The sequence below is a fragment of the Suricata suricatta genome, chromosome 15, assembly GCF_006229205.1.
Source record: "Suricata suricatta isolate VVHF042 chromosome 15, meerkat_22Aug2017_6uvM2_HiC, whole genome shotgun sequence".
In the NCBI taxonomy this organism is placed as follows: domain Eukaryota; kingdom Metazoa; phylum Chordata; class Mammalia; order Carnivora; family Herpestidae; genus Suricata; species Suricata suricatta.
Genome location: NC_043714.1, coordinates 59,854,789 through 59,880,842, shown reverse-complemented (window position 1 = coordinate 59,880,842; position 26,054 = coordinate 59,854,789). Strand labels below are relative to the sequence as shown.

At 42.6% G+C, this 26,054-nt stretch overlaps 1 protein-coding gene across 1 annotated transcript in view; it reads right to left on the bottom strand.

Moving 5' to 3' along the window:
* Positions 1–231: 231 nt before the first annotated feature.
* Positions 232–26,054, bottom strand: part of COL14A1 (collagen type XIV alpha 1 chain) — a 172,580-nt gene continuing 146,757 nt past the window's right edge. Inside the window, exons 40-44 of the mRNA XM_029923320.1 lie at positions 25,968–26,034; positions 22,226–22,414; positions 4,509–4,586; positions 2,722–2,877; positions 232–1,075 (exon numbers count right to left, since the gene is read on the bottom strand). Of these exons, the coding sequence (XP_029779180.1) occupies positions 996–1,075; positions 2,722–2,877; positions 4,509–4,586; positions 22,226–22,414; positions 25,968–26,034 (570 nt within the window). The 3' untranslated portion in view covers positions 232–995. The remainder of the gene's footprint in view (positions 1,076–2,721; positions 2,878–4,508; positions 4,587–22,225; positions 22,415–25,967; positions 26,035–26,054) is intronic.

The following is a 26,054-nucleotide window of genomic DNA, read 5'->3' as shown; positions in this document are numbered from 1 at the left end:
TCTCTGGTGGATTATAAATGAATGATAAAATTCTACCAGTCTCTTAGGCCCAAGTCAATGGCTTCTGTTAAGCTTCAAACTACACTCAGAATGAATGAGTAAATGAATGAATGAATGAATGAAAATTTGAATGCCTGTCTAAAGGAAGCCAACTGTTGTTTTTCTGTTAAAACGTTAAGACTACTAAAAGTTTAAGGTGACATTTAGAAATACAGTAAGAGAACCCACATATGTTGTTTTAAAATTTTATTTGCTTATAAAAGAGAATGGGAATGGGTTTGCAAAAACTTATCTGCATGTACAGAGTAATCCATGTAGATAAAGAGGGCAAGCCTTGGAATGGTGCCGGATAAACTGTTCATCAAAGTTGGACCTCCTTGCACCAGGTCTGGTGGCAAGTCATTATTTTACATGTCAAAACCACTGAAGACCGAAAGCTATATTCTATATAACCGAAAGGTTATATTCTAACTATATTCTTAGATCCCAGTGAAACAAGTTACCAAGTAAACTCAGAGGCGGGCAGATCAGTTAATCAAGAGGTAGTTTCTCCAATAATATCCCTTTTTCTTTTTAGCAAGTCTATAGGAGATAGAGCATAATCTTTGAATCTCTTTAAATTCTTTTTCTGTTTCCTTTGAATACAATCATAGCTGTCTTGATACATTTTAGGACTTGAGATCATCTAACACAGAAAAGATTCCAGAGGGGTTTTTTTGGGCCAATTTTTCTTTGAGCACTCTTCTCTGGCAAAACAAATCATCTGACATGCCATTAAAATAACAGAGGGAAATAAATCCTGTGGTGTCATAGATGAAGGGAACTTTTTAAATGTAAGTTTTCATTAATGATGACCATATTAGCAATATCCAAGGAGATTCAGGGTGATGAAACAAGCCCCCAAAAGGTAGCATACAAACCACATCATGACATTCTTCTTGAATAAGTTTCTCGGAGAGTTCTTGCAGTTGGTCTTCATATTTCTCCGGAGGCCATCAGATCCCCGAGCCCCACAGTTCCATGGCTTCTAGCTCATCTTGGACGGGAGTGAATTCTGGTTGATCAGGATGAGGAGCTAGAGAGGAAGAGTGGGGTGGGGACTTGATAGAACCCAGGAACCATAAATTGATATTCTCTCCTCATGTGGGTCCGTAAGAGACAGATTTGGTCACTAAACTACAGAGATATCCTGCTTGGGTAGAAGGCAGTAGCTACCTTTACCCGCCACATGCTTGCACCTTCCCCAGGAAGTTTCAGATGGTTAGTAAAGGAAGGGACAGATACATGGCAGAAATTGTTAGAAAACTTGAATCACAGCCAGCCGCTTAAATATTATGTGTTTTATTTACAAAAGGAACCCTGAATCTCAGAATTATAACAGAAACATAAATTTTACAAAAACCGATCTCATGTTAGAAACCCATCACCAGGGGACGGTCGGGAAGGGAGGGGGTCAGAGGAGAATGGAGAGTAGGGTGTCAGAGAAGAAGATGCCCATCAATCTTGTGTGGGGCCAGGAAAGAGAAGGCACACTTCAACAACTATTACTGAGCCTTCACATAGAAAAGTTAGGGATAAATCCTCGGTACACAACCATATACCCATAGCCAGGCTGATACAGAGCAGTCAGTTTCTATTACGATTGACCCATGGGATTTGGTTAAGGTCCAGTATTCTCAATGTACGTGTTTGGAGCGGGGAGGGCAAGAGACGTGACAGTGGGCAGGGAGGTAAGCAGGTGAGGCAAGGAAGCAGGGTGCCCATTGTTAGGGGCAGGGGCTGGGTGGTGGTGGCCAACAGGACAGTTCTGCATCTGTAGCCAATTGCCCAGGTCAACGTAATCAGAGTGGAGGGCATCCACTTCAGTGCTGGTAATCATTGTAAGGGATCAGATCTTCACAAAGTACAGGGAGATTTGAGAGAACAGAGAGGGAAGAGATGAACAGAGAAAAACACATCAGCAAAACTCTGACCAGTTCCTCTGGCAAATAAGGTTAAATTTCTCCTAAAGCAGAAAACTTAAAATTCTTTGACTAATAAGTTTTATTGCCCCCAAAGCAGTCTTTGAACATCCCTCTTGATGCTTCCAAGTGTGACTATGTCAGAAAATGTCCCATCGCACGACTCGCCAACATGCAGGCTGCAGATGTTTTTAGGAAGCATTATCTTTCAGAGTCTCAGTCCAGTCGTTAGTAATGAGGCAAGGACAGCACGGCCACTCTTGTTTCTTCTTAAGACTATCTCTGGTCACCTAACACATATGTGGTGGGCAGAATGTCACCCAAAAGGCTCCAGGGGGCCCTCCTCACTAGGGGGGAAGTTCTAAGTTTGAGGTTTATCCAAAACAAGAGTAAAAAATTACTGGGGATCATGACCACATCACAGCAGTAACACAGAATTAGGGCGCCCAAAGAAATTCAGACATGACCCCCATGTCTGACATGGGGTCGAGGGCAAGTAGGTGTGGATTGCCATTTGTAAACAAGAAAGATTTACATATAATGTTATTTTCATTTTCCTCTTATGGCTTTTAAAGGGATAGCCTCTAGAGTCATTAGCACTTTATAGAAGATGTCTCTGGATAATTTAAGGTAGTGAGGCGTTCAACTTCTGCCTCCTTCCCATCACTGGTCTACTTTTCATTGTACCCTCGTCACCATAGTTCTAATCGTAGCAAAGCACTGCTCAAAGCCCATGAGTCCATGAGAGGCTGGCACTTACCTCCTACTCCGTAGGCAGAACACGAAGAGGGGTCGCAGTATCCAGGCTGGCCAGAAGGACCTTGTGGTCCAGGCACCCCCAGGTGACCCGGTGGACCCCTGGGCCCAGGAGAGCCGGGGGGCCCAGGGCTTCCTGGCCGACTTTCCCCCGAAGGTCCTAAGAAGCACAGATAAATGAAAACAGTTGGCCTTTTACTGTCACAGAGTGAGTTTTGAGACTATCAAGAAGTAAATTGACTCTTAAAAGAAGCCACCTCACGTATTTTAACAATTAGGATAATCTGCCTGTCCCTGCTCATTGAGTTTTTATTCCTAAACTGAATCATACTGTAATCACACATTCTCCTGGAGGTCAGTGCTTTCAATCAGCTCAGGAACCTGGAGAGCAAAATATATTCTTTTCTATCACCTCTTGGCTATTAAGGGAAAGGAATGTTCTGCACTCAACCTGGTTTTCATTACAGAGCTCCTGTTTCCCAGTGCAGTTCCTTGTGAATCCAGCGAACGGGCACACATGAACATGTGCACACACGTGCACACACGTGCACACACTCAATCTCAGCCTCACAATCTATAGTGCTTTATGGCCCCAGACAATTGAAATAAATTTGCCTGAGTGTGAAAGAAATTATTCTGCAAAAGAAAAAGGAAAAGTCTGAAACCGGACCTAAGGTACTAATCCAACATTTCTTTAGGCTACCTCATACCAACTGAGAACTGAGACTGAGTGAAAATGGGAGAGAGATTCCAAATTTTCTGATTTTAGGAAGTGGATCGAGCAGGGTGTTTTTGTTCGTTTTTATGTTGGCTTTTAGGCCTGGATTCCAATAGTGCTTTAAAGGCATTCTTCAACCAAAAATGACATTCTTTCTACCAAAACCTAAATGAAAATTAGGAACAAGTATCACCTTATATATTTGAAAAGTGCTGCAGCTCTTAGATACATTCAGTTCCTTTCAGTCAACATTCACCAACCATTGTTTCTGCGGAACACATGCTGCTAGATCAGCTTCTCCTACAGGCTCTAATGTTAGGAGCATTTATGTTCAATCACTCTATTCCACTGGGAATCTCCCCTAGAAAAAGTACTTTCCAAAATCACCATGAGATTGGAAAGAAAAATCTGTAAAGCATTTGATTCAATGTGGCTAAAACTGAGTTACAAATGTCCAACGAACTGCAAACTTACAAGTCCAATAATGAAGATGACAATCTAGAGGCCACTGTAACAGCACATAGTAATGTGCACAAAACTTACACAAAACTCCTTCGGTAGGAATGCCCAGGTGGCAGAAACTCTGAGTGGTTATCAAATACCCAGGTGCTCCTCTAGATTTCCTGTGCAGTTCGGCTGAGAGTGTGGCTAGGTCCAGCATGGCTGTGACATATGTCACTCTCCATGTAGGAAGGTGAAGGCTGATGTGCCTCCTTATCTTTCTCCTAAATGTCTTTTGTTCCAAAATGGGGGATAGTCACCTTACCCACCTCAAACTTTGGGGGAGTGTGAAATAAACCTTTATTATGTCAGTCTACCAGGCGTGTGGGATCGGTCTGGTACCTCAGCAGAGCCTAGCCCTTGAAACCAATAGACCCCAGAATATGCTCTGAGCTTCTGGGAGAACCATCACTTAACGAACTGACCTTCTAATAAGTTGAATGAGAAATACAGGCAGTCCCGTTAGATACAAGGATGTAATAGGTGGCCGTTTTCTGCACCTGTGATGTCAGGGGAACTATAAAGATTTAGGATATTCATCTCGTAGCTTCCTGTTAGGCAGGGAGATTTACCTGCTGGTCCAGGGGGGCCTCTTGGACCTTGGGTTCCAACACCTGGGTTTCCTTTCTCTCCTTTGATACCAGTTAGACCTGTTTCGAAGGAAACAACAAAAAAGTCCTTAAGATAAAATCTAGGTAGTTCCATGTCTCCAGGTTTCAAAATTACCTCTCTGGTAAAGATAATGGTGTTGGTCGGTTGGGAGTGATGGCTACCAGGGGACTTTTGGATTGAATTCTGACCCTGTGAACTGCATACAGTCACAGAGGGGAGCCCGGGTCTGTGGCTGAGCGTGCTGTCTGTATTCGCAGTACTGCAAGTTTATTTTCCTCCTTCCTACTGAAGTGGTTCAGCCTGCCAGGAACCGGCCCGTGTCTTTGCACGCACCAGCCCATTCGACGTATGCAGTTGGCACTCCACAGTAACACAATAGAAATCACAAGTGAACATTTCTAACATTTTCCTTTTGGTCCACTCTGAAATATATCTGCAAAAGGCATGAATTATAATTAGGCAGCAAAGTTCTGAAGAGCGTGAGTTTCCATTAAAAACTTGGAAGCTTCAGGAAAGCCTGTGTTTGATTTGGCTGATTCAGCTCCATAAAAATCTAAACCTATTCATGTCTCTTTTCCACTGAGCAGACTCCTTATTCCAAATAATTTACAGTGCTATTAACAAAGCTATACATTTTCACAGGCGAAAAACAAAGAAACATACACTCTGACACCTCATCATCCCAATAGCTTCTATCACAAGGTTGCTGGACAGGTGGAAACATGCCATATTGAGGGCCACCAGATTGAGAGAGAGACTAGCATCAGATGAGGGCCGGGTTACCCAGGCTCACATTACAGAAGGTCTCTGGTGTCTGTTTTTCATGTACAACAATGCTTTGAAGTAGCAGAATGCAGAATTGCATCTGTATGTAATTACACTCACAGAGAAATTATGTGTCAATTGGCAAAGCCTAGCAGGAAACATAAACAAATGACAATAACTAATTTGATAGGTGGCAGGCATGCAAGTGGTTTAGAATGTTTAAAATTACAAATAACTTTTCCCTTTTACAAAAGGCGATGCATAGTCACTGTAGACAAATTAAGAGACACCAGAAACAAGGACTTCAGCCCTTGAAAATAATCACTTTTAACATCTTGGTTTATAACTTCCAGAAAGAAAGGTGTTCATATAGTATGTGCTCTGGGGATAGTTGGCAAAAAAAGAGGAAGAGAGAGAGAAAGATCTGTGAGCAACCAACAGCTTTTTCTATACTGCACACATAACGACTGTCCCTCGATTTGAAGCTTTGGTGTCCACTATAGTCCTTGGAACCACCTTTTGGGGTCAAGGTCTAGCAGGCATTTTTTAAAAGTGCTCCTTCCTCCTTAGTGGTGATCAGAGCTCCTCCACCCACTACTATGCTTCCCCAACATGCATGACTATTGCACGTGGCCTCAGTGGTATTTTCTGAGCTCATGAGAGACCAGCACAGCAGGGAGAAATCACTGACCACTGAGCCTGCGATGACCTCTTGTTTTGGGTCTGACTCTTCTCTTAGGAAGCCATAAGGAAGATGGTCATCTCTAAAAAGTAAAAATACAGTTGTATCTGAGTTCAAAAAGAACAGAGCGTACTCAGACTAACCACATGTAATGCTCAGTTGCTATCAAGTTGTTCAGAAAGAAAACCACCCCGGTGCATCTACTGGATGTTACCCAATTAGCTCCTAGTTTTAGCTCGTAGTTTAGTTGCTAATTGGAATAAGTATTTTTAGCTGGTAGGTGTTCTCTCAGATGCAAATGTGTCCTAACGTGCATCTGGGAATTGAGCAGAACCTGCCTCTTCTTCTGTTTGAATGAGAGTCACTTTCCCCACAGGGAACCACTAATTTTTCAAGAATTAGAACACATACACAGATGACTAATGGCAGGCTGCTCATGATTAAGTGTGCGGTGACTCAGAGGCCTCCCATGACCTTACGGTACTAAAGGATCGACATTAACAACATGGCTTCTCAATGATTTTCCAAAGTAGAAGATGCAGTTGATGAGGCTGAATAGCACATCCAGGAAGGTGTTCTCAGGAGTAACTCTCTGATAAGGCTTTCTTGATTTATCCTTTGCTTCTTCATTAAGAAAGCAAAAGGTGGGGAAGATTGGAGAGTAGAAAGTCTAGTCGTTTTAATTTTTTAGTTACATAGAGAAAAACAAGTGGCATTTGATACTATCTGTACTACAAATCAAGGTAAGAAAGGAAGAGTTTCACAAATGTATTCCAGGCCCTCAAAATGCCTTGAAGAAATTCTAAGTATATAATTACATGAACAGGGAATTTTAGATTTTGTTATCCTTGAAGTGAAGATACGTTCCAACTACATGTAGGCTAATATATTAATATTTGTCTGTGTATTCACATATGGTTCCAAGACTAAAGGAATATTCATGTCCACGACAACTGAATTTGGTTGTAAGTTTTTTTCCTGGAATGAAAAAAATCATGTTAAAAATAAATCATTAAGCACCTAAGGGGAGGACTGAAATTAAAGACCTAGCTTAGAGACCTCAGCTCTCTAAAAACAGATCTGCATATCCTTTCGATAAGCCTGATAAGCCATGCATGATTAAAAGGAAAGAAATCAAGTGTCCTAAATGTCAGCCTGTCCTTCTCTATAGACAAAATGCAGCCATCACCCATGATCAGGGCTTCCCTCATCAATCTCTGTGTGAGGACTGAAGGCGGAGCCACAGGGAGTCGAGATGGAGTTACCAGAGCCAAGCGCCAGCATCCTCTCCTCAACGAGCGAGCATTGGGCCTCCTGAGCACACAGCCTATCCCCTCCTTCTGGAATACCCTTTTCACATTGGCTGTGTCCGTAAATACTTCTCATTCTTCAAGACCCAACTCAAGGCTTCTCTGCAACCATAATGAGCAGAGGCACAATGGATTCCAGACGGCAAGGATTATCTGTCTGATTCATGGCTACATCCCTGGCACGGCGAGAGCACCTTCCACACTGTATGGAACTAACTTACAGACACTGACTGAGTGAGCGAATGCATGAATGAATAACTTCTCTGCTTCCATATTGTCCGTGCCTCCTCTGGCGCCTACCTCATTGCATTGCTTGTTCTCTTGTTCATCCAGCCTGAGACGAGGAGCCTCTTGACTCCAGGGATTGTGTCTTACTTACTGTTAATGTCAGATCCAAGCAGAACCTCACACAGAGGAGGTGGCCCAGTAAATACTAGCAGACTAACTGAATGACTGCATCTACGCCAACATGCATGCAGCTGACTCTTACAAGCAAGCACAACCTCCGAAGGAACAAAATTGCTTCTGCTGGAGCTTACACGCCTGGCTTCCGGGAACACAGCTTCTCCTAACACGTTCTTTGTGTGACAATATTAACTGCTGGTGCTCCTTAGAGATGAATATAATTGATTACAATTAAGTTTAAGTTTCTGCCGTTTCTAAAAACTGAGCACAGCTGATATGAATAAAGATCTAACTTACCAAAAATACGACTTAGGTAAGATTAAAATCTCTTCAGTTTTCTTTTGAGTCACCAAAAATATTTAGGATAATCTGAGAGATGATTATCGTTCATTCATTTGTCCTTTCTTTTAAAAATATTTTAATATTTATTTTTTAGGTTGGTTTTAGGTTCACAGCAGTATTGAGTGCAAAGTGCAGAGGGCTTCCACACACCTTTCGCCCCTACACATGCATTAGCAATATCCCCCAGCAGAGAGGTATCTTTGTCGTATTCAGTCTTTTTTAAGAGTCTCATTAAAAAGCATTTCAGGGCTACATGATTCTCCCTTACCACTCACCTAACACTGAGTCTGCAATATATATATATTTCAGGTCTACTAAAACAGATACTTGCTTGTTTTAGTTTTTCATTATATTCCTAGTTCCAAGCACATGTTAAGGTACTGAAGAAATATGTGTCAAGCAAGTGGATGAATGAATGAAATCCTAAGTTCAAGGGCAGACTTTGACAAACCAAAAAATATGGCTAGTCAGGTTATCAACCAGGCTTATAAATTACTCCGGTAGATTTTTGAATGCTGGATGCTTGACATGTATAAACTCATTCAGTCTTTACAAGAACCAAGAGGGCGGTCGCTACTGGTGATGCAGAAGGCTGTGACACCTGTCCTAATAAGTACCTGAGCCAAGATTTCAAGCCGGGCAGGTTGGTGCCGAAGCCTAGACACGGAACAACTCTCCTCCTGTCTTTTCCTCCCCAATCACAGGCGGAGTCTTGCCCTGTTCTCTGCAGGGGAGGCTTCCTGAACTGCCTGCCAAGTTAGTGTGCACGGGCCTCTCTGGTGCCATGCTCCGGAATCAGCCCTGTGGTTATCACACTTCCTCAGCCTGCTTGCCTTAGTCTGCATACCTGCCCTGAGCAAGAGTCAGCACTGATACTTAGAGGATTTATCCTGCTCGCACTGACTGCATGCCCCCGATTGGGCCCTTGGTTGCCTACTTCCTATTTTCTTTGGCCTGTTGGTCTCTGAATAGAGAGATTGTACTCATGTCTCTGCCCCCGCCCCTGCCCCGGCCCTACGAAACACGCCACACTGGAGTCTCCTGCTGCTCAGAAAGCACAGTTACTCTCTTGATCCCAGACATTTTGAACAACTCCCAGGATCTATGCCCAGGCACATATGCAAAGCCTGGGCAATGCTTTCATTGTAACTGTACCAAAAAGTCACAGAAACTGTGAGACAAAGCTTCAGTTATGTTATTATATTGTCTGTTGCCTAGGAAATGCTGACAATGAATGGCAAGCACAGCCCGTTTTCCATTCAAAATATGTTTGCATGCCTACTAGATACAAGGCACTGGGCAGGCACCTAGCTACAAGATGGCAGATTAATTGGACTTAATTCAGTGAGTATTTTGTGCACTTTTCCAGAGTCTGCTCTTGCTACATTTTTGGCCTGTGGGATTAGTACCAGCATGTGGGACTCCACGTTTTGGCTAAGGTCTCAGCGGAGAAGGCCAAGGTCGGAAAATACATGACTGTTTCAAACATAAACAAACTTTGCAAATCATTGCTAAGAGTTTCTCTTCTTATTGTATTTTTTTAATATAAAATAACTGCTCATCTACTATGACTATATAATTCAGGACTGAGGGAAAGATAAAGCCCTCTAGATGGTTCAGACAGAGAGAGTTTAATGGCAGGGACTTGTTTATATGAGTGATGGAAAGACTGAGCAGCCAATTAAAGATGATGAAGCAATTAATAAATTAGCAAGAGCAAGAAGTCACTCTCCCCTTTAGGAGCATAGGGACAATGGGAAGAAATGGCGTGACTGGAGTCCAGAGCCTACAGCCTTCTGGTAGGATCTAGAACCAGAGGGAGAGACTTCCAGTGGAAACAAGAGCCATGTAAAAGTCATCACCATAACTGGACTTCCAGGGGTTGGCAGGGAATGGGGTGAGGGGAGAAATATCCTGGCTTCTCCCCTCTTCGAACTCTCTAATTCTCCTCCATGCTTCCTATTGGCTGAACCTTCCCAGGAGCAGAGGCCAAGGGAGCCTGGAAAGACAGTGATGCACAGCTAGAGGGAGGAGAGCATTCTCCATATCAGGTTCTGAGCCTTCAGAGTAGAAGACACCTTCCTGTCCATAGCAGGTCGCCACGTAGCAGGGAACCAGACAAATGGAGAGCTATAATGCACAGTGTGTGATCAGCTACAAGATATGGAAGCACAGAACAGAGGCATCTTGGGAAATCACAGGAAGCTTTCCGATAGAGCTGACCCTTGAAGTTAAGTCTTGAAAAGCAAGTGTGCAAAGGGAACACCAAGTGGTTTCCTCTGACTTTTACAGCTTCGGGTTGGGGACTGGTAGAGTAAGAAGGCAGTCTAGGTCAGGTCATGACATGCTAAGGAGTCTGGATATGGCCCAATGGATAGCTACTCTATTGCAAAACAAAACAAAACAAAACAAAACCAAAAACAAAATACTCCAAAAAACTCCCTCAATACCACCTATCTAATTTTTTGTAACTTCACACTCTTTCTTAAAGAGGAACTCCCACTCATTTAAGCCCTGGGCCTCATGAAACCTGGGTCTGCCCTTGCTGGGTGCTACAAAGCAAGAAAAGTAGTTAAGGTGTACTGAAAAGTCCTGTAGAGCTCTACTCTACCAAAAACATGAAGCTAATCTCACAGCAAAGCCAGAGGAAAACATGCTGAATCATTAAGTAGGGCTACCCAGTGGCTAAAGGAACCACTACCAGATCAAGATCAAGACAATAGGATATTTTGCACTTTAGGCTTTTCTAACAGTTAGAGACATGGTAACATCGGCAGAAGGTCCTTTGGTCTTCTGATCACACACGTCTAAGATTAGACACACTCACATTTGGGTAGTGAGAAGGGGAAGGGAGTGCAGCAGGGAGGGGGAGGGGATGGGGATAGGATGGAGGTTGTAAAGGGAGAAGAGAGAAGAGAGGAAGGAAGATGAGGAGGAGTGCCCCTCATCAGTGCACACCAGCCCTGTGTTGTCATATGCAGGTTAACTGTTCACATCAGCAGGTGCATGGCAAAAACAAACAGGGATTAAACTGGGCACCAGGAATCCTGGATTTCTGTCCACATAGTTTTGCAAACTGATATGATGATCTTACAGGTATATCATAAGAATATCAGACAAAATGTCCATCTATCAGTTTCAGCCACAAAGTTTTGACTGATCCCCCATAAATGCTATTACATTATTCCCAGCATGGACTGCTCTGAAAATGATAAATAAGTCAAAGAAAAATAAGCCAATTTCTATGGGTTCAAAAATGAATATTTTGGGCTCAGCATGAATATTCAACTAATTTTTATTCCTTGCAGAAATGAAAAGTGATATGAGGCACTCTGCTCTTGGAAAAGAAGAAAGCTGTGTCAGGGCATTGGGACAAGATTGGGACAAGGCCAGAGTCTGCAGAGTGTCAAACAGCCCTTCATAATAAGCATGAAGAATCCACTACTAAGATGAACACAACTTCTATCTGGTTAAATCTGGAATGAATCAAAATGAAAAGAGTTAATGAATATATCATTTCTAGGTATATTTTGCCCAGCTATACAAATGTGTTTTGGTATATTTAGTAATTGTAATGTCTTTGTTGCTTTAAAAGCCATGTTAAATTTTTCACAGAAAATGGTTTATCATAGCTAATACAAACAGCTTTAATTTTACCATCTAAATAAGTATATATTTCCATTTTACTTGTTTGTAAAGTACAAGGCCAGAAATTTAGAAAATGGCAAAGTACTTTCCTACATTTAAAAGAAAATATCTCTCTGTCTCTCAAAGGATAGCTACACACACACACACACACACACACACACACACACACAGGCATTGTAAGCAGGAGGTCCCTTGATCTTTTGACCACAGACATCTAAATTAGACACACCAACATTTGGACACTGAGATGTCCAATGTATTTGCTATTTCATATATATTTCCTACCCAGTAAAACCAAACCTCCTATTTAAAAATCTCACCCTGTTTTCCTGGCTGAGTTTACACGATAATGACTTGAAGAAACTGCTGACACTGTCAAGTTGGCAGTAACTGGCTATTAATAGGATGTCTTAGAATTGATGTACTATAGCCACATGGACTTCTGTTTTTATCATGACTTTAGGGTGAAGGACAAATGGCAGCCAAAAAGCTAGCCAAGTAGTAATCAACACCATAAATCACTTATGATTCATGAAATGACTATTGTGCTTCAGGTATTTTGAAAAATAAAGGAAAATAGACTTCATGTTTGGTGTTTGGGGGGCATGTGGCCTTATTGATGAAACAGGATTAACAGAAGTGAAATCATTAAAAGACAATTCGAGAAAGCATATTCTACCTGGGTGCTAAAAGATATGTTTCACAGCCTTATGAGGTAGCTGTCTATTCATTTGTCTAGTATTTGTCCAGGCTTTGTGCAGGGGACATGTAGAGATGAAAGGCACAGCCCCATTCAAGGAACTTACAGTCCAGTGGGAAGACAAACAAGTACATCAGCGATTACGGTTTAATGAGAAACTTCTGTGGCGGAGCCATGTGCTTGGCGAGCACAAACCAGGGAGATCTTACTCAGTCTAGCTGAGCTGGAATCGAGCAGGGTAGCAACAACCAATACACTGGCCAAACAAATAGCCCATGGGGAGGAATGAGTGGTCTGGCAGACGTGACTCTTGAGATGAGTTTTGAAGTTTGAGTATGAATGAGCCAGAGGAAGAAAGAGGGTTCTGGAGAGCAAGAAGAGCAGGTGAAAATCCATGAAATGGTACAAGAACAGGGTACAACAAGGGTTAGCACCGAGGGCCATAGGAAGGGAAAAGACATGTACGAAGAATGCGGTAAACCGAATTAGTGGTCATGACTCTGCAAAAGACACACATCCATCCATTCTCTTGCTTCAGGCCCATGCATTTCCTGACTGCTTGGAGTTGGGCTCGGCCACGTGACCTGCTTTGCTCAATGGGGTGTTAGTGGTTATGTCAGGAGCAGAGGCTTGAAATATGATTAGGTGGTTGGCTTGCCCTGTTTTGTTTCTCCCACTGTCGTAAGGATTACATCCTCTAGGAAACTATTAGCTCTTTCAGCCACGGACCCACCAGAGCAGACTGCCCCTGTTCCCCACAGATATGTGGTGAAAAAAATAATATTTATTGTTGCATCCTACTGAGATTTTTGTGGTTTGTTATGCAGCAAAAGCTGACCGATACTGAGAGCACTGAGCAGTTCAGTTTGGTCAGAGGAAAAAGTAGATGCTTGAAGTGAAGCAGAAAATACAAAGCAGGACCATACAAAGGTATCTTAACTGAGATGGCATTAACTTTGAGCGGCATTTCTAACATGATACCCATTACCCCAGAGAGGGACTGAACTCCGATGCAAGAATCTGATAATATCTCCTGTGCAGACCCTCCAGTTAAGGGTTTCAAAGTATTTTAAGCCATAGAAGCAATTATAATAGCTTTCATGACAAAAAAAGAGAGGACAAAAGAGACCATAGTCCTTGCTGACATCTTGACTCAAGCTCGTGAAAAACCCTGAGTCAGAAGCACCCAGCTAGACTCTTCCTGAATCCCTGACCCATAAAAACTGGGAGCATATATGTTTCATTGTTTTAAGCTGCTAAATTCTATATAAATTCTATATAACTTGTTATATAGTAATAAACTAAATATTTATAGTAAACTAATAAACAGAGCTTCTCTGTACTATTATAGTGCATAATATATAGTAATAAGCTGATATTAATAATTAGTAATTAGTAATAAACTAATAATAATTAGTAACAAACTAATAATAATATATAATAAATATATATAGTAGTAAACTAAAATAACTAAAATAACAATAATAAATTAAAATACAGAGTCATCATGTTGAATGTAGAGTCACTTTGTAATAGGGGGAAAAAACCCTTAGGAAATAAAAGATGATACAAGGGGGAAAAAAGAGCATTCTTTTCAGTGCACTAAGGTTACTATATATTAGGAAAAAATAATCCACCTAACCTTCAGAGAACAGTCTTCTTCCAAAGGACATTCATGTTGGAGTTTATCGGATCATTATGGCAGGAGAAAGGAGAAAACTACCTTTAGTTCTCTGGAGTTTACCTCTCAGGAGTGAGAGGCAGGAAATGGGGAAGCAGGAGATGAGAACAGAAACACGCATTTCAACAGATTTTGAACAGCAATGAAGAGCCTAGGCCTCATGCCACTGAATATCAAATATAATACAACGTCACAGGGAAGAGTTGCAAATATTTAAGTATCAACCAGCAAGTCATTACCAGAGCTCTGCCAACCCTCCATCTTTAATCAAGTTGACCTGTCCCATAAAGATATATTTCCCAGGAATAAACCCGGATAAAAGGCACATTAAGACGTTTTACAGATCCTTCCCACTGAGGCGCTCCTGTCTCACAACTGCTGCACTTTTATTCTGAATGTCTGACCAAAGTCATGGACTTTCAGCAACCGGAGTGTGGCTGATTCCTTTTTTAGGGGACTCGGTTGTGTTGCATCTTCTTAGCATATCCCCCCTTTCTTATGTTTTTGGAACAAAGTCCATCTTTTTCAAATTAACCACAGAACCTCAGGGCTGATCAAAATTGATCCTTAAATCTTGTCTTTCTTTGCATTGATTTGTTAGCAATTTGGTCTTCTGTGGCAGGAATGTTCGAGGGGAATAATTTTCCAACTTCAAAAGTCATTCAGGGATTTTATCCTCAAAGGACAATAAAAAATTAGCCTGGGTATCACACAGAGGGAGAACTGTCCTGACGTCAAGCTCTACACAAAAACATGCAATTTCCTGGGGATTAAAGATGACGTCCCAACACTGTTATTGTTTTAAGCCTCCAAGATTGCACCCAAACCGTTTGATCCCACAGAGCAGGTAAAAAGTGCTAATGACACTTAGAGAAACTGACGAGTTCCACCGGGGAAAACTTTTGGAATGATACCTCCAGTCCTTTCCACTCAGCTTTTCCCAGGCACTACCATGGATAAAGACAGTGCCAGTGTCGCTGGGTAGGAGGAGATAGTGGTAGTATAAGGCTTTTCTGCCTGGGTAAGGAAACGAAATATAATGGAAAACTGAAAAAAAAAAAACCAGAAGATAATTTCCATCTATTTGCAGAGTGCCAATGATGTATGGCTACCATACAATCTTCACTGTCAACACAATAGAGACAAATACAGAAAGGCAATTTTTTTTGAAAGGGGGCGTGTGAGTGAGCGAGGGGCAGAGAGAGAGGGAGAGAGAGTGAGAGAGAGAAAGAATCCCATGAGGGTGGGGGGGGAGAGACACAGAGGGGAGAGAGAGAGAGAGCTAGAGAGAGAGAAAGAAAGAGAGAGAGAGAAGCGGGGCTGGTGTTTTGATCTGAAGCGGGGTTTGAGGTCACAAACTGTGAGATCATGACCTGAGCTTATATTCTAGTCTCCTGCTCATCAGCGTGACCTTGGACAACTGACAAACTAGCAAAGCCTCAGTTTTCTTACTTAAAAATGGAGTTAAAACTGACCTCATAATCAACTGAGCCACTCAGGCTCCCCAGAAAGACATGCTATTGATAAAGTTCAGTCACATCAGCCTGAATTTGTAGCTGTTGTATCCTCAGTAATTCTTTAATATAAATACATTTTGACTTCCTCATTGTGTTTCCAGTGTAGTCATGTTGAGAATTAGCCTATTAGAAGAAATGATTTAACTATACATTACTTTGCTTTTACTTCTTTCTATTACACTAGATGGCACTCTCGTTTTTAAAAAAAATTATGTCTGAAGCAGGTTATAATTATTATCCATGAATTTCATTTTAGAACACTAAAAGAAATGTGATTTATTTGTTGAAAAAGAGACAATATGTTGACTGGTGTTGAGAATCATGGCTTTCAAGGTTTCAAGCCTTTTCCCACCTCAGGACCTTTGCACATGTTATTGCTATCTCTGTCTAGAATGTTCTCCTCTGACTCTTTTACTGATATGCCAAATTCTAAACTTTCAGGTCTCAGCTAAAGCATCATGGACTTGACAGACTAAGGCAGAGTCCTCTCTTCTAGGTTCCATAGCATCGTGTATTTTTCCATGATGCCTACAACTATTGTAACTAAACGAAACTATTCCTGTATTTTTTTATTAGTCTGTTTAATATCTGTCTCCATGCTAGAGACATGAGAAGCAGAACATATATTTTCGGCTAACCACTTTGTCATTAACACCTCCAGTACCATGCTTGACGTGGAGTAGACACTCAGTAAATGCTTGTTAGATGAATGAATAAAGATCCATAAGGATTAAGTTGTACGACTAAGCAGCCAAGTTTGCATGGGTAGTAAGTGGCAAAGCTCGGATCCTGACTTATGTCTGATTGCTGCCCCAAACCACATCCTGTCACCTGCTTCTGGCTAAAGCAGCATCACAAATATTGAAGTGAAATCAGTGTCTCTTCTAAAAGTGAAACAAGACCGAATTGCCTTGCTCCAGTTTCCCCTCTATTTTCCCTAGGGTAGGACGGTATCACAGAAGTATAATTCTATAGGTGTTCTCCAAGTTGCCAGACTCATGGGCAGTTTTCCTACGGTAATTCCCTATTTGGACTCTGCTATAGCCTGGGAACATGCTACAATCCTAGAAAAACTCCTCAAGGGCCAAAATGTAGAATCATGGAAAATAACTTATTCACATTCATATTTACCCTGCAAATCACCTGGCTACACCTCCAAGCTCGTCACTTGCTGGGTCATGGATGTCCCCCGGCTCTCCAAATACAGAACGGGAGCTTGCAAATAGTCCAACCATGACCCACGGCCACAGTCTGGTCAGTGTGGCATTGACTTGCTTTTGTGAACTGAGCTGTGAACTGTGGTTATTGGAAGCCATCATGAAACAAGGGTCCACCGGCCGCTGCTCGGTGCTGGCCGCTCCCGCGGGATCCCCTCGCTACCCAAGGGATTCGAAGGTGGCAACAGGGTGGGAAGGAGCAAAGCATGGATATTCTGGAATCACGCGGATGTGGACTTAAATTCTAGTCTCCTGTCCACCAGTGTGACCTTGGACAACTGACAAACTAGCTAAGCCTCAGTTTCCTCACTTAAAAATGGAGCTAATACTGACCTCGTAAGACTTTTATGAGCATTACTAATGTGGTAAGGAACTAATTAATAGTAGCTTTACAACAGTAGTTGGTTAATAATTGCCGGCACCTTTTCTTCTCAAAGGCTGCAGTGATGTCTTCCTGTAAACCCTGACACATCTACTCTCTACATAACTCACTTAGTGTCTACTCTCCTAACTGGCGCGTCCACTCACGTTCTGCATTCCTTCCTTATCCAACCATGTCTCCTATTTTATCCAAACGAGAGACTGTGTACATAGGACTGAGCACAATACTGGCAGATACGTTATTGCCTAATAAGTGAAAGCTATAAACAATCGTATTATCTCACACACTGTCAAGCCAAAAGCCTTCCATGAACCCAGCATTCAATAAATATTTACTGATTTATATTGCAAAATAAATCAGATTAAGTTCCAGCCTTATGGATATACAATCTGAACACGAAAATCTTCAGTTGGGATCCTGGGATCCAATACTTTCCGGATAATGACAGAAACTGAAGCATAACGACTGAAATTGCAAAGCCCTCTGAGTTCTTTTTAAGTAAAGAAACTTAATTTTGCCAACCACAGACCAACAAACTTATTTTTGACTTGGGTTAATATACGGTTCAAGACACCAAGGTGAAACACGAACATTATTCAGCTACACGGAATGAGGACTTAAGAGCTGCGTCCTCTGGGAACGACACGCGAAGGTCAGAGCTCAAACTGGAGTGGTCATCTAGGGGTCGGGTTAGAAGCAAGGCTCTGACTGGAGGGTGAGCTCAAGTCAGAAAAGCCAGGACGCCATTGTTTCAGTTCTGGGAACCAAACGGGAACTTGAGAGCTCTTGTGAACTTTGGAAGCTGGAATACAGAGCCCTTTGCCTGAAGACAGGGCAGCGCTTAATGGGCAGAAGCAGCAGAACCATAGTCCATGGAGGAATGGCTTTTCTTTGCCATTCATGAGCCACTTAGGATCAGTGACCAGAATAAAAAGCAGGTGAGAAACTGGGCTATATAACATCTTGCTTATGCTATGCAAATGAGCCTCTTCACTTCCGGGTGCTAATAATTAGACAAGCCAGAGTTGGAGTTCAAGCATTAGATGAGCAACGGGAGCTTCAGGAGTCCTTCGAATCCTTAAATTCTAAGGACTCTGCATATATTGTGAGCCACGTGAGAACATAGCTAAACAGACTGTTCCACACAAACTTATGAAAAATGCTTTAAGTTAAAGGAGACAAAGGGTTAATGAGAGGAAGGTAGCTAATCAAATGGAGGCAAAATACAGTCTTCTGTTAGGTCATCAGGAAAGTCATGAACAATGTCTACACTGCAAACACAGGGAGAGTATTTGTTGTATCTTTTCTGTTCTCCAAAAATGCACTCTCTGACTAGTTCCATGACAATGACCAGGTTAATCAAGGATTTTGTACTAAACAGTGTATTTTGAAAAAATACCCCTTGGCTTTTTAACACCAGAGGAGAACCGAAACGAGAGTAAGAACCAGTAGTGTTTCTTTTTGCCTCAGTTACTCATGTTTGCATGCATACACACGCACGTGCATACTGAATCATGATGTACAATGTACTTTCTACTGAACATCAAGTGTAAAAACATGCAAAAACTTGAAAAATTGGAGGGGCCTGGTTGGCTCCGTCAGTAGAGCATGGGACTCTTCATCTCAGCCTCATGTTGAGCATAGAGCTGACTTAAAGAACTTTTGAAAAATCATAATAGAGAAATTGTAAGGACGCAGGTCTGAATTCAGCTTCTCAGATTCATTAGACAATAGAAGGGCACACGTTGCCCAAGGAAGGAGGGATCATCCTTGTAACACCCAATCAGGAAAGGCCAGCTAACACCTTTAACATTTCTAAGGGCAGGCCTAGAAGGCTAGTCACGCCCTAAGGGAGGGCCCTGGGCCCACTCTGTGATTGGTCAATACTCTAAATGTTGTGATTGGCTCCCACCAAAAGTATCAATGTATGGTTAAAGTTACTGCCAGTATTGATAGGGGATAGTGATTGGATCACTATACCTATGTCACAATTTCCTGTAACTCCCCCTTCCCAAACCCATAAAGGCCCTACCCCACCTTTGTTCGAGGCTCTCCACATGGATCCACTGCATTGGTGAAGTCTGTGAGCCTGAGTTTATAAGCCCGTAATAATAAAGCCCTTTGCTTTTGCATGCATGACTCGGTCTCCCTGGCAGTTTCTGGCTTTGGGGGACGATATTACAAATCTGGGCATAACAAAATCAGATGGAGAACTTCTACTGAAAAAATAGCAAAGTCAATGGAGTGGTGAATTTCTTTTAGAAAGACTCATGTAAGATGCAGAGGGATGTGTCAGTAGAAAGTGAGATTCACTTAAAGGCCAGGCCAGAGTACTCAATAGCCAGATTTTCTTTTGTCTTGATTTTGTAGTTTAGTATTTGTCTAAATACACTGCAGAGTAATGATACTTATTTTTACTACTATAACATAGTGTCCCTTTAAAATTATATTGTAGAGAGTATCACGATAATCATATTTTATATAGCAAGAAACAATAAAAAAACCAACCCATGGTGTCTGGGTTTTCTTTCCAATCCTGATGTTGGGCTGATTTCAAGACTCTTTGGGCTTCAATATCTTCATATGCTTTCTTTTACACAAAATGAGAGTGTTAGAAAAGATGGCTGAAGTGTCTTCAGTTTTAAAATTGTGTTGTTTTGAGTTAGTGGAAAGGTAGATGTTTGTCTCTCAATACTTTCTGGACATTTGAACCACAAGATAAAAAAAAAATCATTGTCTTCCTTGCAGCAACAAATCCGCAGGATTAAAACACTTTGCTAGAAATAAAAAGTCTCTCGGGCATTGATTAATAAATGCCGACCTTAAACCCCAAACCATGACCCGCAATTGGTGATGAGCCAAAATCACCTTCCCTCATGCGCAAAGCACATTTCTCACTTTCTTGCCCTACTGTCATGTTCTAGGTATTTGTGAAATGCAGGACAAGATTTTGCTTTGTTTTCTACACTCTTGAGGAATACCTGTATATCTACAAGTAGGTAAGACAATTACATTATGGAAATTCATATTTCAAAGGTTGTCTGGGCCACTGCTTGAGAACTCCTGGGGGACTTTCCTCCAGTCTAAGTATTCACGTCCTCTTGCAGGGCAGGAAAGACTCAGTCTGGCAAGAACAAGAACAGGACTTCCAAAAAGAACAAACACAACTTGTGACTTGCTGAGAGTGACTCAGCTGCTGGCTCTGTGCCCCCTGAGTCACAGCTGATCCATCACCGACACTGTCAGAGGGTGCCCGGCAGACCAAGGTGGCCACCTTCCTGGCTGCCAGATCCTCTGTGTGCTGCGAGGGAACCGTGCCCTTCCCTTCAGCTGCTGACTTAGTGCCCTGGCACAGGCAGAAACCTCCAGAAAGGAACACCAGAGCTGGGTTCCCATTAGCGTGACAACTACTGAGTGAGGACTTCTGTGCAATACAATTTAGACCTGACCCTGTTCTTGGCAATCCAGCTGTTCACCTCCACCTGATGAGTGCTCAAATGGGTGCAAGAGACAGTTGGTACATCAGGTGCTCAGGGGGTGAAGGCATTTGTGGTCTGGGGCGATTGACAAAAACTTCATTCCTGCAACAGAAGTGAAGCTGAGCCTTGAACTAAGAGTAAGACATGCCCAAGACAGGGAATGCAACGGACATTTCCAAAGTGGGGAACAATGCATATGAAAGTGCAGAGGCAGGAATGCACGTGGCCTGTTGGCATGGATAGAGAATGAACATAAAGTACCAACCTTATCATCTGCATTTTCCATCTCTGATGTTATAAAAGGAATATTTCCTACCTATCTCACAAAAGGAATAGGATTCACAGGGCAAATAGCGAATAGTTAGCTTTTCCCCCAGATCTACATTCTTTTTTTTAAGTTTTTTATAAATGTTTGTTTGTTTGTTTATTTATTTATTTATTTATTTATTGAGAGAGAGAGAGAGAGAGAGAGAGAGAGAGAGAGAGAGAGAGAGAGAGAGTGTGAGCAGGAGAGGAACAGAGAGGGAGACATAGAATCTGAAGCAGGCGCCAGGCTCTGAGCTGTCAGCACAGAGCCTAATGTGGGGCTCGAACCCATGAACTGAGAGATCATGACTTAAGCCGAAGTCATATGCTTAACTGACTGAGCCACCCAGGCGCTCCCCCTCCCCCAGATCTACATTCTATAAAATTGTCTTTGAAAATACTTGTATCAGTTGTCTTTCCCTCCATCACTTTCTTTGTGGTTAATATGTAACCCCAACTTCCCACGTCTCTTTAATCTGCTTCTGGAGTGGGAGACATTGGCCAATTATAGAATTGGGTGAAATTGAGCCAAAATCTTATCACTGTATTACATAATGCTGCTAAAACCTGTAGAGGATAACAGCAAAGGCTAAGTAGGATTTTTATTTTCAAGAAACTTTAGTAGGAAAGACAAAAGATTGGCCCATGAAACTATTAAATAAAATGCTGCCTTATATTATAGAAAGACGAACCACAAACAGTATTTTCATCTGAAGTTTATAGCTGGCATGGTCTACAAAGACATATGTAAATCATATGTTGATATGACTCATGACTTACCTGAGGGCTGTCACCAACTGTTGCCCAGTATGGGCACTGCACAAAAAAAGCACCAGCCCTAGGAAGTGAGCTCTAAGCTTACTATGACATATGTGTGATGTCACATCTGTCCAGAGGAGGGCATCGTTTTCTAATTCTTCCACCTGGAAGGGTCCCCTGTTCCTAATTCCTCCATCTAGGAGGGGATACTTTTCTCTCATTAGCTCAAAAGCCTCTTAGAGGTGAGTTGGGGGTCCTGATCCTCCTTTTTCATATGAACAGATATGGCTTTTGACGCAATCCTTTGTAGATGACTCGACTTTCTCAGTCTTGGGAGTAGATCAGTCAGAAGCTAGAGAATAGATGGGGTGGAACTCACTCACATTCATCACTGTGGACTTCGCCATTGTGTGTGCACCGCTGGTGCCCTCATTCACTGTACACACCTCGGCGGCACTGCAGTGAGAGAAGTGGCCCAGCTTACCTCTTTCTCCCGGGGTCCCTGGCACGCCTGCATTTCCGGGGAAGCCTGGGGTCCCTGGGGGTCCTTGCTCACCAGGCGCTCCAGGGGAGCCCGGTCTGCCAGGCTCCCCAGGAGGTCCCTGGATGGTCCGGATTGATGAGGATTGGCTGGGAATCTGGTTGAGGATGGCTGTGTATCTGGCCATGTGACCTGAGACACAAAGGGAAAGACAGCACTCAACGAACGGTCACACACAGAAAGGGGGGACGAGCAGTGCCATTTGTCAAGGCTCTGAACAATTCCATTCGACAACCACAAGAGGAGAAGCACGCCCCTCTGAAATATGTTGATCTCCAACTTAAAACTTATTACATTTTACTCTGGATGATACGAACAGCTGGACCGTATTCAAGTCACATCTCAAGTGTTTGGAATTCTACAGCTCACAGCAGCATCTCGGTAAACAGCATTGGGCAGAAGTCATAAATTTGATCTTCGCCCCCAACATTTATCTGACCCTCAAACCCTCACCCAGCTGCCCCTTTTCTCTAGCAACAACTCCCCCCAATTTGTTTGTCTTTTCTCCAAACCCACAAAACCTGCTCCACCCTCTTGCTCACAAATCCCCAGACAAGTGTTCTATTTCAATGCGTGTCTTCGTCGCCAAGCTTTCTTGCAGGAACCTTTACTTGGTCCCAGCTGCAGAAACTCCCACGAGCTTTATTAAAATAAAAAAAAAATCTGGCACTTTCTCCTATAATCCCTTAACTCAGTTATGCCTGGAAGAATGTATTTTTTTAAAGTTTATTTTTAAGTTTATTTATTTTGACAGCAAGTGAGCGAGCGTGAATGGGCGAGGGGCAGAGAGCGAGGGGGAGAGAGAGAGAACACCAAGCAGGCTGTCAGCACAGAGGCTGATGTGGGGCGTGAACCCACGAACCATGAGATCATGACCTGAGCCAAAATCAAGAGTTGGATGCCCCTGAAAGAATGTGTCTTAATAATCAGAAGTATTGATTCATACAGTGCTTGATACCATAATGCTTCATGCAGAAGATAGGATCAGAAGATAGGATTTCCCCCATAAGTGAATTTTCTAGATGAAAATCTATCCCTTTTCAAACATTCAAATCTAAATAAAGAATAGTAACCATTTTTAGAGGGGTTATTTCTGGGATATGTTCAATGCGTTCTTAAGCACAGGACCATGAGCCACAGCTGGGATTGGCTTCCTGGGGCCACCTGCAGGTGTGCGCACGACTGTCTGGGCAGGGTAGACATTTCCGCAGCTGCTTTTCCCCCTTCATCCTTTCACAAGGGGCCATCTTCCACCATGTCTCTAGCTATCATCACTTTGATCTCACACAGTTCCCCACACAACCTTTCCTAGTCATTCTTCTGATCAGCTCTGGACTCAGAACCAGATAACTGATGGTTTTATTATAATTAGAAGCTAACTGATGAATGATGCTTTGAGGAGAAACCTAAGCGATGAAACAAGGAGCCCGGCGGAGTCTGCAGTGGCACGAGGAAGCCGGCCGGGTGCCAGAAACAGCCCCGGGCGCGTCGGGGCCTGATGGTAAAGTGGCAGCGGTCTTTCCTATTTCTTCTCTCACAACCGCACCGAGAGGCCGGGCCTTCAATTCCATAGACTTATTTCAGCTTTCTTGTATAACTCCCTGCTGGCTTTCATTTCCTCGAAGTCATTCACAAGGATCTGAGAATTCCCACGGGCGAAAACTCAATTTTGAACTCTCCATTTGTAGAACATGTCTTAAATAATCATATATTCTTATAAGATTTTTATTCTACAGTGGAACACGACAGCAACTATTGTGAAACCTTCCACATGTAGTGGTCAGGAGGTCCTATTTGGATTTAACCCTTAGGCTTCCTTAAAGTAATTACCTGCTCATTTACTGTATACATGAAATGAGAAATCTATAAAATAATCCAAGGCCCAGGTTACCTTTGGACATGTTCCACTTAATTTTCCATGTGGCTTTTACAATTTATTGTGTTTTTAATGAGCTTATTTTGGCATTAAACTTTAATAGTTTCATTTAAAACTGGTAAATTCGGGGCGCCTGGGTGGCTCAGTCGGTTAAGTGTCTGGCTTCAGTTCAGGTCATGATCTCATGGTTAATGGGTTAGAGCCCGGCGTTGGGCTCTGTGCTGACAGCTAGTTCAAAGCCTGGAGCCTGCTTCTGATTCTGTACCTCCCTCTCTCTGTGACCCTCCCCTGCTCGCGCTGCCTCTCTCTGTCTCTCAAAAATAAATAAAAAACATAGAAAAAAATAAAAAAAATAAAACTGGTAAATTCTCAGGGCATCTAGGTGGCTCAGTGGGTAAGGCATGCAACTCTAGATCTCGGCTCAGGTCATGATCTCATGATTTGTGAGTTCGAGTCCCACGTTGGGCTTCCGTATTGACAGTGAGGAGCCTGCTTGGGGTTCTCTTTCTCTCCCTCTTTCTCTGCCCCTCCCACCTTTGCACCCCCTACTCTTTCTCAAAATAAATAAATTTAATTTAATTTAAATAATTTAAATTTAAATTTAAAACCAGTAAGCTCTCTCACACACACATTTAGTTTGGGCAATATATAAAACGAAATCAAGTTAAAATATAGGAAGCATTACTGCTTTACCTGAAGACTGTATATTTGTGCGTGGTTTGCATGATTTATGTCTTAATGTAAACTGTCCCAGGCCGATGTGGACCCTAACTCCACGCCTTCCCAAAGATGAGATCTGGGTTTATCTACTACAGATGGAATTTGAGACCCAGCCATAAGGCCTACTTGGGTGATTAGAGGACTCCCAGACATGCTTGGGTTAAAAAAAAAGGTAACCTTTCAGGGCTCAGCTAATAGAGGGGAGTATGCTACCAGAGCGGGGGGCTCGACAGCAGAGCAGAGCCAGAGATGGCTGGGTTTCATCTCTACAGGGTCTTAGATCTTCCCGGAATCCAACAGATTATTGGCAAAGGGAAGGCCCCACACTCGTAACCCTCAGGTTAGATGACTGAGACAAAACATCAATGGCCTGGGGGAACACAAAACAGGTGGGTGTGTTCTTTGTTCAAGAGAATGAACACGAATCAGTTACTGGAATACTGGGCTGTGGGAAAGTTCAAGTTGAAAATGAAGAAATGGGTCAGGCATCATAAAAAGCATGTTCCAGTGTAATTTTTGGTGTGAGCACAAGTGTCATGTCAAAAACGACACATGAAGGCCACCCCCGTGTGTGTGTAGGGGCATTATTACATTATATTTACATAAATGCTACAGAATAAAGTGAAGGACCTTAGGCCAATTGAAAGAAAAGGACAAAAAGGAGGCGTTGATTTAAATCTAGTGAGTTGATAGAAATCAACGCCATGAAGCATCTTTTTGAAAGCAGCTTCTGATTCCTTAGTCTGGCGGATTTCAGGAGCTGAGTACTTGAGAAAAAAAAAATCTATCCATTGGAAGATGAAGAAAGAATCAAAGATGCGATTGGGGTGGTCAAGTCAGATCTATACAGGCAAAAGGAGAGCTCTTGCATAGAACCCACAGAGGAATTAGGTATTGGTGACATCCACACACAACTCGAGGGTGATCTGTAACGATGTCTTAAATGGGTCAGTTATGGCCGGCTGTAACCTTACCCATCTGTGCCAAGACAAAGCTTTGGAGGTGTTCTCCTGCATCCCTACCTCCTGGGAGGGGCAGATCCCCAGCTGGACAAGTAAAAGGGAACAGCATCCGACACGTCGCACTTACTCTGGATGAGCTGCTCGCACACCTGCCGCGCCACTGCTCGGACCATGGCCTGAGACTGCAGATCGCCCTGGAGGAGAAGGAAGCATC